General features: G+C 33.6%; 1 protein-coding gene across 5 annotated transcripts; it reads left to right on the top strand.

Moving 5' to 3' along the window:
• Positions 1-546: 546 nt before the first annotated feature.
• LOC111000635 (far upstream element-binding protein 1) lies at positions 547-12,907 on the top strand. 5 transcript variants are annotated; one of them, XM_022270160.2, is made up of 16 exons: positions 547-760; positions 992-1,104; positions 1,727-1,878; positions 2,187-2,322; positions 3,247-3,370; positions 4,180-4,308; positions 4,832-4,987; positions 5,271-5,401; positions 5,976-6,051; positions 6,805-6,955; positions 7,841-8,001; positions 8,552-8,713; positions 9,250-9,382; positions 10,055-10,233; positions 11,031-11,190; positions 12,226-12,907. In XM_022270160.2, exons 1-15 carry the CDS (start codon positions 677-679, stop codon positions 11,187-11,189), a joined length of 2,046 nt encoding a protein of 681 aa, XP_022125852.2. In that variant the 5' UTR covers positions 547-676; the 3' UTR covers position 11,190; positions 12,226-12,907. The 5 variants fall into 5 exon arrangements, with proteins under 5 accessions (XP_022125852.2, XP_022125849.2, XP_022125851.2 ...); XM_022270157.2 differs by having other exon boundaries at positions 6,793-6,955; XM_022270159.2 differs by having other exon boundaries at positions 5,976-6,057.
• Positions 12,908-13,011: the final 104 nt, after the last annotated feature.

Genomic DNA, 13,011 nt, shown 5'->3' with positions numbered 1-13,011 from the left:
CGTTTCATTCCACACAATTCAGTATGTAATATGCATTTTTAAGGATACTAACAACACGATTTTGCTTTTTATAACAATTGATTTTTAATTTCTTGCTTTATTAAAAAAATAATTTTATGACAGGAAATCGTGTTTTAAAAGTTTTTATATGGAAATAGAAAATCATATCTCATGAGTTTTGTTTCTCGGTAAACGAAACGTACGAGATCCATAGACAACAAATTCTAAAAAACGAATACTCAAAATAATTAGAAAACGAATTGAGTACAACACGATTTTTTTTTAATTGAAGTCATGACGTTATATTAACAAAATATTTATCATCACTAGCAGACTGGCGTTGTTATAATTCCATTTAAGTTCTTAAAAAGTATATAAGATACATAATCGATTTTATGATTTTGATAGATCTGGTTACGACTAGAAGTTATCAGTTTTTTCTACCAATTGTAATCGTTATATTCCTATAACAAGCGAACTGTCAAAGCATTAATTGATTTGATTGGTTGTTATTGTCGTCGCGCCTGTCACAAAATTCTATGATTTCATATAGTTTATGGTCAATGGACGCGTCTCTTTCTTGAGTTTGCGACAGTGGCCAAATTTTTATTTGGGTCTTTTGATCCTTATTAATGGCTGCCGTATTGCATGATTGAATGTTTACTCTAGTTCAAACATGAGTGATTATTCTTCTATGGCTACGCTTCAAAACAATAGTGTCACAGGGGGATTTGCGGCAGCTTTACAACGTGCGAAATTGGTAAGACATTGTATTGCATTGTACACACCTATATTTTTTCTGGGTTCTTACCCTCCAATATTTTACAGTTTAAGCATAATCTACCATCATTGATTATTATGCTTGTGTATTGTCAAGGTGGAAAACCCTGTCAAATAGTGTTAATAATAACTTTCAAATCCTAACCTACTTTCGAAAGCAGTATCTACGTAGCAAAAAAATAATATAAGTACTTGATGGGTTTTCTCGTAGGTAGCCGCCAAAATTGAAGTTGGTGGAAATAAGAGATCACTAGACGACGGACCAGAACCAAGCTCAAAGAAACTTGCATCAGCAGAACCCCCCTACTCTCCACCTCAAATGAGGTAAGTTTGTCTTTAAAATATATAATTAATCAAATAAATAATTAGCTAAATTTGTTGTGTATTTTTAATTTGTGTTTAATAAAGTTATAATTATTGGCTATAATGTAAGCATTCTATATGACTTATGCTATATAATGGCTGATACTAGGGATTTTATTAAAAAGGGCAATATAGTATTGTCAGTTTGCTTCTACACTATATAAAATGTATACACTTTATTTTTAAAAGTAATATTTATCAAACTGTTGATGTGAATTGATCAATATTCTAATAAAGAATATATATTTAATTTGAGTTGTTTGACTGTAAAGTTGTGTTCTTGATTTTATGTTTAATTACTGTTTAATACAACTGGAGTTGGAGTTAACAACTAACTCTCTAATACATAATTATAAGAATACCATATGAAATATACAAGCTCATATAAGATTGTTAAATGATTTTAAACTCAAACTTTTGTGTATAATATTATTAACTACTAGATTATGTATTTTTGAAAACAAATTGTTGGGTGCACTAGAAGTTATGAATTCCAATATTCAGAAGAATACATCTATGAAATTTGGCCTTAAACAATATACTGAAGATTTCTGAAGACCGTCAATGTGAAAATATTGTACAGTGTAACAGCAGCAGCAGCAGCGGCCGCCGCGGCAGCAGCACGCCTTGCTGCTAATTCTGCATCACCGCCTGCTCCGTCCGGGCCCCCGAACATGATGAATGACCAGGCTATTAATGACTATATCAGGGTTCCTGATAAAATGGTCGGCCTAAGTGAGTAAATGTAGACCTGCTAATTGAATTGGTGAATAAGGCTTTTGCTTCATTTCTAACAATTTACAGGAATATTTCAAAATGCTTTCAAGGAGACATCTATAATAGATATAAAGTAAGACTTTATGCAATAAGATGAAGAAGAACAAAACAAGAGCATTGTTGGGGGAAAACCCATTCATCTATCAGCAGTTCCTTGAATCCATTTTAATATTGCTCCTCAAACATAGCTAATTGGATTCTTGAAACAAAATTTTGATAATCGCCTTAGCATGTTATTTTATTAATGAAATAATTATTGATGGCAGTCATTGGTCGTGGAGGAGAGCAGATCACAAGGTTGCAAGCAGAGACAGGGTGCAAGATTCAAATGGCCCCTGATTCCGGTCAAGCAGAACGTCTCTGTACCCTTACAGGGTCGCAAGAGGCTATTGCTAGGGCAAAGTAATTGTTTTTTTTATTGCTTATTTTTTTATAGAAGCAAACTGACCGTACAGTAGTGAAAACATAGGTAGGTATAATTAAGAACATAAATATGAGCACTATCACAGCTACAATATATAGGACACTTATATTGAAAAAAATTTAGAAAAACATTTTGCATGCTTTAATATTGTTAAAAATTTTACAAAAAATATAATACAATCAGCTGTTAGGAATTTAATCATTATTAGTCTTAGTCAAAATTATGCAATCAGCATGTTTCATAATAAAAATTGTCATAAAAAATTATTTTGGTTTTTGTTATTTTGTATTGTGTTTTCCATTTATAAGATAAAGATAGTTATAGATTTATGCAAGTGTATTATAGCTTTTAGTATTATTAAAATTTCCATCAGCTCGATTGAATTTCCAAAAAAAAATAATGTAATGTAATAACATAACAATGGCTATAGGCCATAAAAATCATATTTGCTGTTTTATATAATTGTTGATGTATCAAAAATTCAGAAATGAGTTTAAGTCCAAAGTAATCATTTGATAAGCAAGTGTTTTTTACACTCTTAATTTAGGCTCAAAGATGTTAGTGTGATCTAAATCTGTCAACATTCTGAGTCCTATTGACAGATTTTTGTCATTTGGCATGGTCAGTCTTTGATGCTTACAATAATTGTAAACTTAAACTTATATTTGAATCATTTGACAATAACATCACGTTGTCAATATCTGTATAAAAATGAAGCAATGACAATTTGTGTATACTTAAATTTTAAAATCATGGGTACAAATGCTACAGTCAAAATAATAAAAAATATAACATAAAAATACTTTATCTCAAATAAGGAAGCCAAATTATGTATTATATCCCATCTATGTTGAATGTGTTGTTTTAAATAAAGTAATCAATAAAAATATTACTTCTTTCAGGGAACTTGTAAATAACATAGTGAATCACCGTGGACGGGAAAACGCCCCACATAATCCTGAACAGGGCATGTCTCCGATGGGCCCAAGGGGAGGAGGCGGCGGCGGTGGGGGATTGGGCATCACTGTAAGTGATTTTTAGTATGAAATTCACATACAAAATTATCATAGTATATATCTTTTATTAGTTCCATCAGACTTTACTCAAAGGCAATTAAAAAGAGTGGCAGAGAGTTTCTTGCCAGTTTTTCTTGCCCATTCTATGCATTTGATTTGTGAACTGGTAGTAAATGTAAGTTTATAATCAATTTAATATCTTTTCTCTTGTTGTTCAATTTAAGTGTACTTAGATATCTATATGAATGAAGTTATTTTGAGTTTGTTTATTTGAATTGTTAAGTTTTTTAGTGTTTTCGATAGGAAAATTACATCTTTTAATTTTAAGTTAAAATAATTACTACATTAATTTACATTTATAGTTTACAATAATTATAGCTAATATATAAAAAAATATTGTCTTCCATGTATCCATATTTTTAGTATGTCTATTTTACCTAAAGTTTATTAGTCTGAAAGTTAAAGTTAAAACTAAATTTCTGTCCAATCACACATTTTACATTTTTTTATTTCGTACTACTACAGCTAACGTATATTTTGTTAAAAACTATTATACTTAACATATAGCCAAGATGGAATACATAATGTAAACAATAAGGTTTTAATATAACAAGTAATATCAATAAATAAAATTATGCCGCCAAAGTTAAAACAAGTCATGACTTAAATATTGGTTGTTTGCGCGATACAAAACAGAATTTGGCATAGTTGGTGTTGATGTGTGGAACCTGAAACAAACAATTGTTAGGTGCTTTTAATGCTATATCTGAAGTAAAAAGTTCAATATGTACATAACTTTTTATCTCTTTAATTATCCAGGATGAGATAATGCTACCGGGTCCCAAAGTTGGTCTCATCATTGGTAAAAATGGTAAAACTATCAAGCAGTTGCAAGAGCAGTCTGGAGCCAAAATGGTGGTCATTCAGGATGGACCGAACACCGAATATGTAAGAAATATTTTTGTGCTTTATCACATCAAGCAACATAAACTTTAAACGAAATAAAAAATATGATTTAACTAATTAGGTAATAACTATTGATGTTTTTAAACTTTAACATATACCATTATTCTCTTCTCTGAAATCTGGTGCCCATATAAAAAGAATACTGTATTATTTTTGATTAAACTTGAACCGTTCTCTGAATTAGTATATACTTGATTAAAGTACAGTAATCCATTTTATGACACGATACATTGGTTCCGCGTTGTTGGGGTATTATCGCATAACGCGCTTGTATGATCCCATATAACACGTTATGTACAAATAATTCATGTTTAATCACGATTTTCTCATTAAAGGGGATTTTAATTGAATATTATAAAAAAAATATTTTATGAACGAAATAGGTGCGTATGTCATACAGAAATATAAAGTGTGCAACCCGTGTTATATGAGAATCGCGTTATAAGAGCTACAAATTGATAGATTGTTTGACTGATTTATTTATTGATGAAATATTGACGAATAGGAAAAGCCACTCCGTATATCCGGCGATCCGGCCAAAGTAGAGCACGCCAAGCAACTGGTGTTCGAACTGCTTCAGGACAAAGAAGGCGGACAAGGCGGAGGTCGGGGGTTCGACGACAATTATGCGGAACAGGGCAACGGTGTTACATCGAGTGAGGTGAGTGTTATTACATAAGAATTGGTTAGGCGCACGCGACCTACAACAAATGTAGCAAAAAAAGTGCGTGCGTACAAAGTATACATGGCAGAAGTGAAAGTTTGTAAATTAATTATTACTGACAATGACATAGCATACTATGTCATTGTCGATTCCATGTATTTGTGCATGTGTCTTCATCTGTCTAATCCTAATACTTTCTTCACTTCATCGGATAGTGTTTAATTAATCTCTGATTCAGGAGTTTACAAAAAAAAACTTGAATTTTAATATTTTCTTATAGGTTTTGGTACCAAAAACGGCAGTCGGTGTCGTCATCGGACGCAACGGAGATATGATTAAAAAGATTCAAAGCGACTCGGGATGTAGGGTCCAGTTCCACCAGGAGAGGGAAGAGGGCCCGGGTGACAAGAGGTTAGTATCATTGACCTTCAGTGTAATGTATTTCATAAGCAGATTTACTGCAAATTATCCCCCCACCCCTTTTGTCAGCAAAAGTAAGGAAATCTCCCAAAATCTCTCCTATAGTACATAAACGTATTTGTTGTAGGAATCCTCGAATATGTATTTAGTTTTCAAGCATAGACAATGCGTGGGTAATATGTGTAAAAAAGGTATTAATTACTGTTGACGTAATCACGAAATAAGAAAAATAAAAGCTCCCCTCTCCCCTATATATATTTTTATTCTTCTTATATTATTTTCCTAATTTCACCGTTAAGCTCAAGTACTCATCAGTTTTTTTATATCACAGCATAAACACAATTTGACGGAAAAAGACTTAGAAATAGTTGAAACTGAATAAACCATGTCATCTTTCGAAAATTACTAAATAAAAATGTCGTCTTTCGAAAATAACTGATTAACAAATTTACCTTTTGAAAATCACTGGATGAAAAATGTTACCTTTTTTTGCTCCTCATGAAATAGATGCCTTGAGACATTTGTGTTTCATAGCCGTGTTTTATAGTTATAATTTTATCACCAGGTGTTACCTGCAAGGTCTTCCGCATCAGGTGGACCACGCCCGGCAGATGATTGAAGATTTGATCAACAGTGTTAATGTGAGTGTGAGTTATTTGAAAAATTATCCTAACCTCAAATTTCATATAATTGCCATTTTCTAAAATAGTTTTTACTGAAGCTTTTTCGCCTTTAATCTAGAATGAGGTCGTAATACCTCGACACTTTACCATTATTTTTTATTATTAATAATCTAGCATTTGAAAAAGTGCGTGCGTACAAAGTACACATGGCAGATGTAAATTAATTATTACTGAGGAAACAGCCCCAATAGATGGTCATGGACATATGATCACTCCATGTATTTGTAGATACAAATATATATACTCTATACTCACTGCACTTGCAGACTGTATATGTGCTAATAAATAAAAATTTGCGGTTACTGCACGAGATGTTATGCGACAGAATTGCCTCAATCACTCTCTTCAGCAAAAACGCTGCACAGCTTCGTGACGTTTCATCTTTAAAAATGTTACCCCCATACGCCTAAAAAAGTTTCACTTCAAAAATATAATAGGATACTTTTTTCTAATGCAAGAAATACAAAGGCTTTTTTATTTATAAATAACTGGTCGTTTCACTTGCCATATTTGGATAACTCATAAAAGTCACTTCTCCGTTGATGAGACTATCTCTCTTATTTCTCTGTTTAACTGTGAATATACCAAAAATGATGCGATGGCATGTATGCCATTTGTCAAAATTACTATAATAATGATATTTTTCATGAAATGTTTGCAACATAATCAAATATTATAGTACATTTATGTATAAGACAGTCATTTGAACAGTTGGCAATTCGCTCGGGGCGCGGTCGGGCGGGCAACAAGAACAACAACCCAGGCAACGACAGAGACTCCCAGCAGTGGCAGGACAATACTCCAGAAGTCAGGGTCACCTTCTCCATGCCCAATGTCAAGTGTGGACTCATTATTGGCAGAGGTGAGAAAACCATCTCTTTACAAATTTTTTTTTTGCTCTCTTTAACTAAACTAACATCTCTTTCTGTCAAATTATGTTTATGCTGCGTTGAGGCAGATGTTTACTTAAAAAAAACCGGTGTAATTAAATTACTTTTGTTGTAACTGTTATCTCTACTAGATATATGTATTAAACGGTATTCCAACAATTAGGCTTACATTCTAAAAACAAACACAAAATTTTCACACCTTCAAGTTACCCCCAAAACATGTACTATCAGTACTTTACTGCAAATACACCTCCATTTGTCAGCATAAGTAAACAAAGCTTTTAAAAATAATAGTACCTGGACGTATAAATTTTTTGTAATCCAAAATGCATTTCGTTTTCAAGCAATACACAGTGTGTGGGTAATATGTGTAAAAAAGTTAATAATTACTGTTGACGTAATCGCCAAATGAAATAAAACATAACCCCGATAGTGCTTTGCATCAGTTACTTGATTTATAAAAGATTATTTATTTATTTCCAGTAAATTTTCCTATCTTAACAGTTACAACTAATGCGATAGAATTCCATTATATTACCCACACCAACTAACCTACATACAAACATTAAAAAATTAAACTTAAATTCCTAAATCTTATAACTAACAATATAGCAAGCAACTCTTGTGAACTCAGCCAGTGTACAAACAAATAGGTCTACCTAAATGGAGATTTTGTTAATTATCTGTATTGCTTGCGTCAGTGTACATCCAAAAGATATTAAGATATTGAGCAGTCTTTAAACTCTCGACAAATCCAGTATATACATAATTAAAATTAATTCTATTATTATTTTGCAAGTATTTGAAAATATTGATGATAACATATTTTAAATGTTGTATATTATTTTATTTTATAGGCGGCGAAGTAATTAAACAAATCAACGCCCAATCCGGCGCTCACTGCGAGTTGGACAGACGCGCGCAGAACCAAGACCGCGTGAACCGGACGTTCTTTATCAAGGGGCATCCTGATGCTGTCGAAAGCTGCAAACGTATCATCATGGAGAAGGTTGGCATGGTGAGTGACTGTTACATTATCCGACCGTACTATATATTACATTTTTAAGGTCCTTACAGAATAATAGAATAATCATACTCGGCATACATGGTATAGATGGAGGGGGGCATGTCGATCGCATATTAAATAGTTATTAAAATTTTTAGGATTTTTTTAAATTTTAAGATGATTTAAATAATACATATTTACTTCTCTCGTACAACGATAAAATACATTGATATCAAACGAATATGAACTAAATTAATGTTATGTGCTGAAGAGAGTGGCTGTCTGGCTATACTCTCGAGATTTATCTTCTACTATGGTAATCGCCATGCTTATAAAAGTAACGATTACGTCATATGAATGTAGACCGACAACTTACTTGCGATCTTTCCGGCATGTGAGTGTCCATGGGCGGCAGTGACATTTGATGTTAAACGATACCTCTGCCCGTCCGCGTCCCATTATACAAAAAAAGAAGGAACTTTTAACCAGGAAGAACTTCCCTAAAGCCCGTGTTTCTTTTTTATAGTTATATTAGGAGTAATGGTTTTATTTTACTTTTTAGCCAGTAAACTTCATCCCCGATGGCGGCCCGGGTAGCGATAACGGAAACGGGGGCAACAACGGTGGTGGGGAGTACTACCGCGGCGGAGGCGGGGGCGGGGGTGAAGGCGGTGGATCCGCGTGGGGTTACAACCCACATTGGCACCAGCAGCAGCAGCAACAGGTGAGGACTAAGGAAATGTAGATGTCTCTTTCTCTCGCTCTCATGTAAATTGAGATAGATTTTTAAGATAACTGCATTTAGGTATTTCCTAGATTAGGTTTTATATGTAGACGTCTGGGACATTATTATTTTGTATATTCGTTTTCATATATCAGCCACAAATGATGAAAGGTGGGTTTTTGAAAGTGAGAAGTCAAAAATCATTTATTTCTATAGATAACATGAGGAATTATGAATGTCAAGACATAGAAATGCTTCTAATTTTACATTTACTGCCAGTTCTCAAATCAAGGGTGTAGAATGGAAGAGAAGAACTGGCAACAAATTCTACCTCATCCTTTTTAATCGCCTAGTTTTTTATTTGACACGTTTAGCTGTAACCATTACTCCATGTTTCACATGACATATTAAGTAATAAAGAATAAAAAAATAAATTAAAAACAAAGATTTGTCCTCTATCAGCAGGAGGCATGGTGAAATAGGAGCACACAAACACACAGTCAAAATAATTAACATTAAAATGAAATATTTTGCAGCAACAACAAGTGCAGATAAATCCAGCAACCGGTCAGCCGGACTACTCCCAACAGTGGATAGACTATTACCGGTCTCTTGGTCTCATGAGAGAGGCTGAAGCGATCGAGCAGCAGGCCAAGCAACAGCAAATGGGTGAGTGTGGTTAATGTATGAAGACGGTTTAAGTAATATATGACCACAATTCCCGACTCCAGATCTAGCAAACATGTTTTTTTAAGTCTCTGAATTTGTTATAAACGGATTTAAACAAAATTGTAATAATTTCATTGTATATTTTGTGAAAATATATGTATTGTATATACATATATGTAGTATTCTTTATTTTGATTTTAAGAGTAATACAAATTTCTGATGTTTGTCGACTATATATTTTGTATACTATTTGAATAAAACATATTTTGTCTCTAACGATTTGTGTTCAGTTTTTTTGTGTGCCTCTCTGATTTTTCGGAAAAGGATGATGTAGCAGGATTCCTTATGGCTATTATATAAATTGGTATATAAATTATGTAATAAATGCTTAAGGTTTGACATTGAACAATTATTAATACTCTTAGTTAAAGTTTTTATTTATTCCTAGCGTTCATGCGCCATGTCAAATAATAATAGAAAAATAAAAATTCACATCAGATATACTGTATATATACAACAAGTACTTAGAAACTTATATACCGGAGAAAATGCAGAAACAACTACACACAAAATCAATCAGTTATACTGTTAAATTGTGTTTACGTTGTAATAATTAAAGTAAAAATAGTGTATTTTTTACGAAAGGATATATTGGAGTGTTGTATGTTGCAGGCGGCCCCAACAGCCAATCTAACTCGGGCAGCCCGAGCCAGGCGAGCGGGCCGGCGAGCACCCCGCCCAGCGGCACGCCCAGCAATGCGCCCGATTACAGCGCCCAGTGGGCGGAGTACTACCGCAGCATCGGCAAGCTCAAGGAGGCCGATGCCATCGAGGCGCAGATCAAGGCTAAGGTAGTCTGATGCTTTTTTTTTGTACAATAAGGGGGCAAATGAGCCTGCGGGACGCCCAAAATGGGCAGTCATCGCAGTGTCTAAAACACCCATTTTTAGAGGGTGTGTTGCCGGCCTTTAAACTAATAGCTATGTAGTCAAAAACTATTGAACTGAAGAAAGCTCTCAGCTGTGTATACTTTTCTCCCACTCACACATTGTTCAATGATTATAATGAAATTGGCTCTGTTAAAAGTTTTCTTGTTACAAAAAAGTTATTTCAGTTCAAATTCAAATCATTTATTCCAATTAGATCACCTAAAATGGCACTTTTGAATATTCAATAAAATATAAAGATGATTCTAGTTGTTCCTTCCAAAAGGTTCGTGTGGAGAAGAATAGGCAAGAAATTCAACACTTACTTTTTTAAAATAATTATATGTGAAGACAATGTATCCTTAGAATAAAATAAAACAGATCAATTATTGTATTGTGGGTATACATGTTCCTCACGTTTACAAATATCGAAACCATAGAATATTAGAGGAATAAAAAAAGAAAATGTGTCTGAGATAAACATAATATAATGCGTTTGTAGTATTTTACAACAAACAGTAACAAAAATATGTAAAATTGGAAACTTTGAAGATTTTGTCAAGGATCTATGATTGTTCTATGGAGCAGAATACATATAAATAACAAAAAGGAATATATTTAAAAACAGAAACAAAACTCATTTTTATTTGTTTATTTAATCAACATTTATGTGGAGTATAATTTCCATCGAGTAATGTCAAAGGCCTACCCTTTTCCTACAGCAACCGCCCTCTCAGCAACCGCCCCAACCGACCAACGCTCCACAGGCGGCACCCAGCCAGTCCCCGGGGGCCATGGGCCAATATCAGTACCCGATGTACCCGCCGGTGTACCCCTATCCATACCCGTATGGGAACGCACCGGACTCAGGACACCAGTAATGTGAGTATTGTGGGCGTCTTTATTTGATTGGTAAAGAACTTTATTACACACAATTTTTGACAGGAAGATTTAAGAAAATGCATGCATAGAGGTTTCTTTTAAGACTTTATTTATTTTTTGTATAATGAAACAAGACACTACACAATTTTTTATAAACACATTTTATTACCCAACATTTTTTGGTTTATATTGTGAATAAAGTTATCCACTAAACATATTCTGTAATGATATTTGAGTCTAGTATAATAATGACACTCAAAAATCCAATTCCTATCCAGATCCTCTCCATGTATTTATTTCCAAATTAATATAAAATATAAGTGCTTTACCAATCAAACGATATGAAACATTTTTAGCTTGCTGCTTTTCAGATTTCTTATGCTTTTTGGAAAATTTATTTCTATTACATTTATTTATTTTGAGTTATGGTGTTCAAGGGGTGTGTCAGCCGTAATAGGGCTGGCATCAGATTCTACATATCTTAAAACTAGCGATGACTACGGATTCATATAAAATAGTCTTGCACAACAAATAACATACTATATTATTAATACCGAATTGTATAAAGCATGCTGAAATATGTTTACCAATTTTATTTTATGATGTTTACTTTTGGTTAATGCATTTTTTCAATAATTATTTAGGTGTATGGGAACACATAGTGCTTAAGTTCAATGGCTTTATTGCACATATTTTATTATGCAATGTATTTATTTGTATTTGATATTAAATTGTATAGGAATATTCAAACCTATTAGTTATAATAATTATTATAAGTTCTGGATCCTATCTCGGTGTAAAGTTTTAAATTTTGAATAGCCTTAATCATATCATAGTCCATATTACTATTGTTAAAGAGTGGTTGTAGAAGTTCTACTAGAAGCGCCACAAGCACTGTGTGTCCCAAACCGCTGTGTCTGAAGTGATGTAGTGTGTGTAGTGTTGCAGATGTGTAGGCTCGAGGCTGCGGTGCCGTATCCAGAACTAATTGCTCTTATTATGTGATGTTTGCCATGTCTCTCTGTCTGATTGCAGAAACCGGCCGGGGCTTCACGGATTGTCAGAAGATACCTCCTAGCTATATGATAATTATAAGTAAAGCGTCTTAAGTACAGCCAAAACTTACTTCCACGAGTGCACTTTGCAGCTGTGCGGTTCCTTCGCTCGATTATCGCGAAAAGGCCAAAGTGCACTCCATAAATATCGATTTGCTAATTTCAATTGTGATTTGTATCATGGGCGTGTGGACTTTAGTAAATGTGTTAAATTCGATATGTTAGTTTGTCCAGGTTAAAATATCCACACAGCCTCAAACGATGTATTAGACCGACGGAGCTTATAGACGAAAAGAGATCCTTCGCCACCGGAATAACGAGGTAAATGCACTGGAGTGACTTCTTCTACACATGGTTTTATTATTTATTTCGCGAAAGTGCAAATAAAATCTCCAATTACAGGACATTCTCAATTGTTACAACTATGTTTAGATTAAGTTTAAATCGCGACTTGAGCTCGGTAGGTTAATACGAAACAGACGGTAGTTGCAAAAATTTTAACATTTGACGGTAGTTTAAAATTGTGTAATTTAGCTTTGATAAATCTAGGTGTATCCAAGGTATGTTTTACATTCCTCCCCGATTATTGTTCGAGAGTTTGCACTGGGTGTACCCCCAACATTGTACTAATATTAAGATATAAAATGTATGTTTAATTGATATTGTGTTCATTTTATTTATAATTTTTTTCCACAGACCCCGGAGGTAAGTGACCCTAAAAATTTGATGATTTAATGACATGTGTTTATCATATGACTGTCCATGT

The sequence above is a fragment of the Pieris rapae genome, chromosome 5 (genome assembly GCF_905147795.1).
Source record: "Pieris rapae chromosome 5, ilPieRapa1.1, whole genome shotgun sequence".
NCBI classification, from domain to species: domain Eukaryota; kingdom Metazoa; phylum Arthropoda; class Insecta; order Lepidoptera; family Pieridae; genus Pieris; species Pieris rapae.
This window is presented reverse-complemented; position numbering and strand designations above follow the sequence as displayed.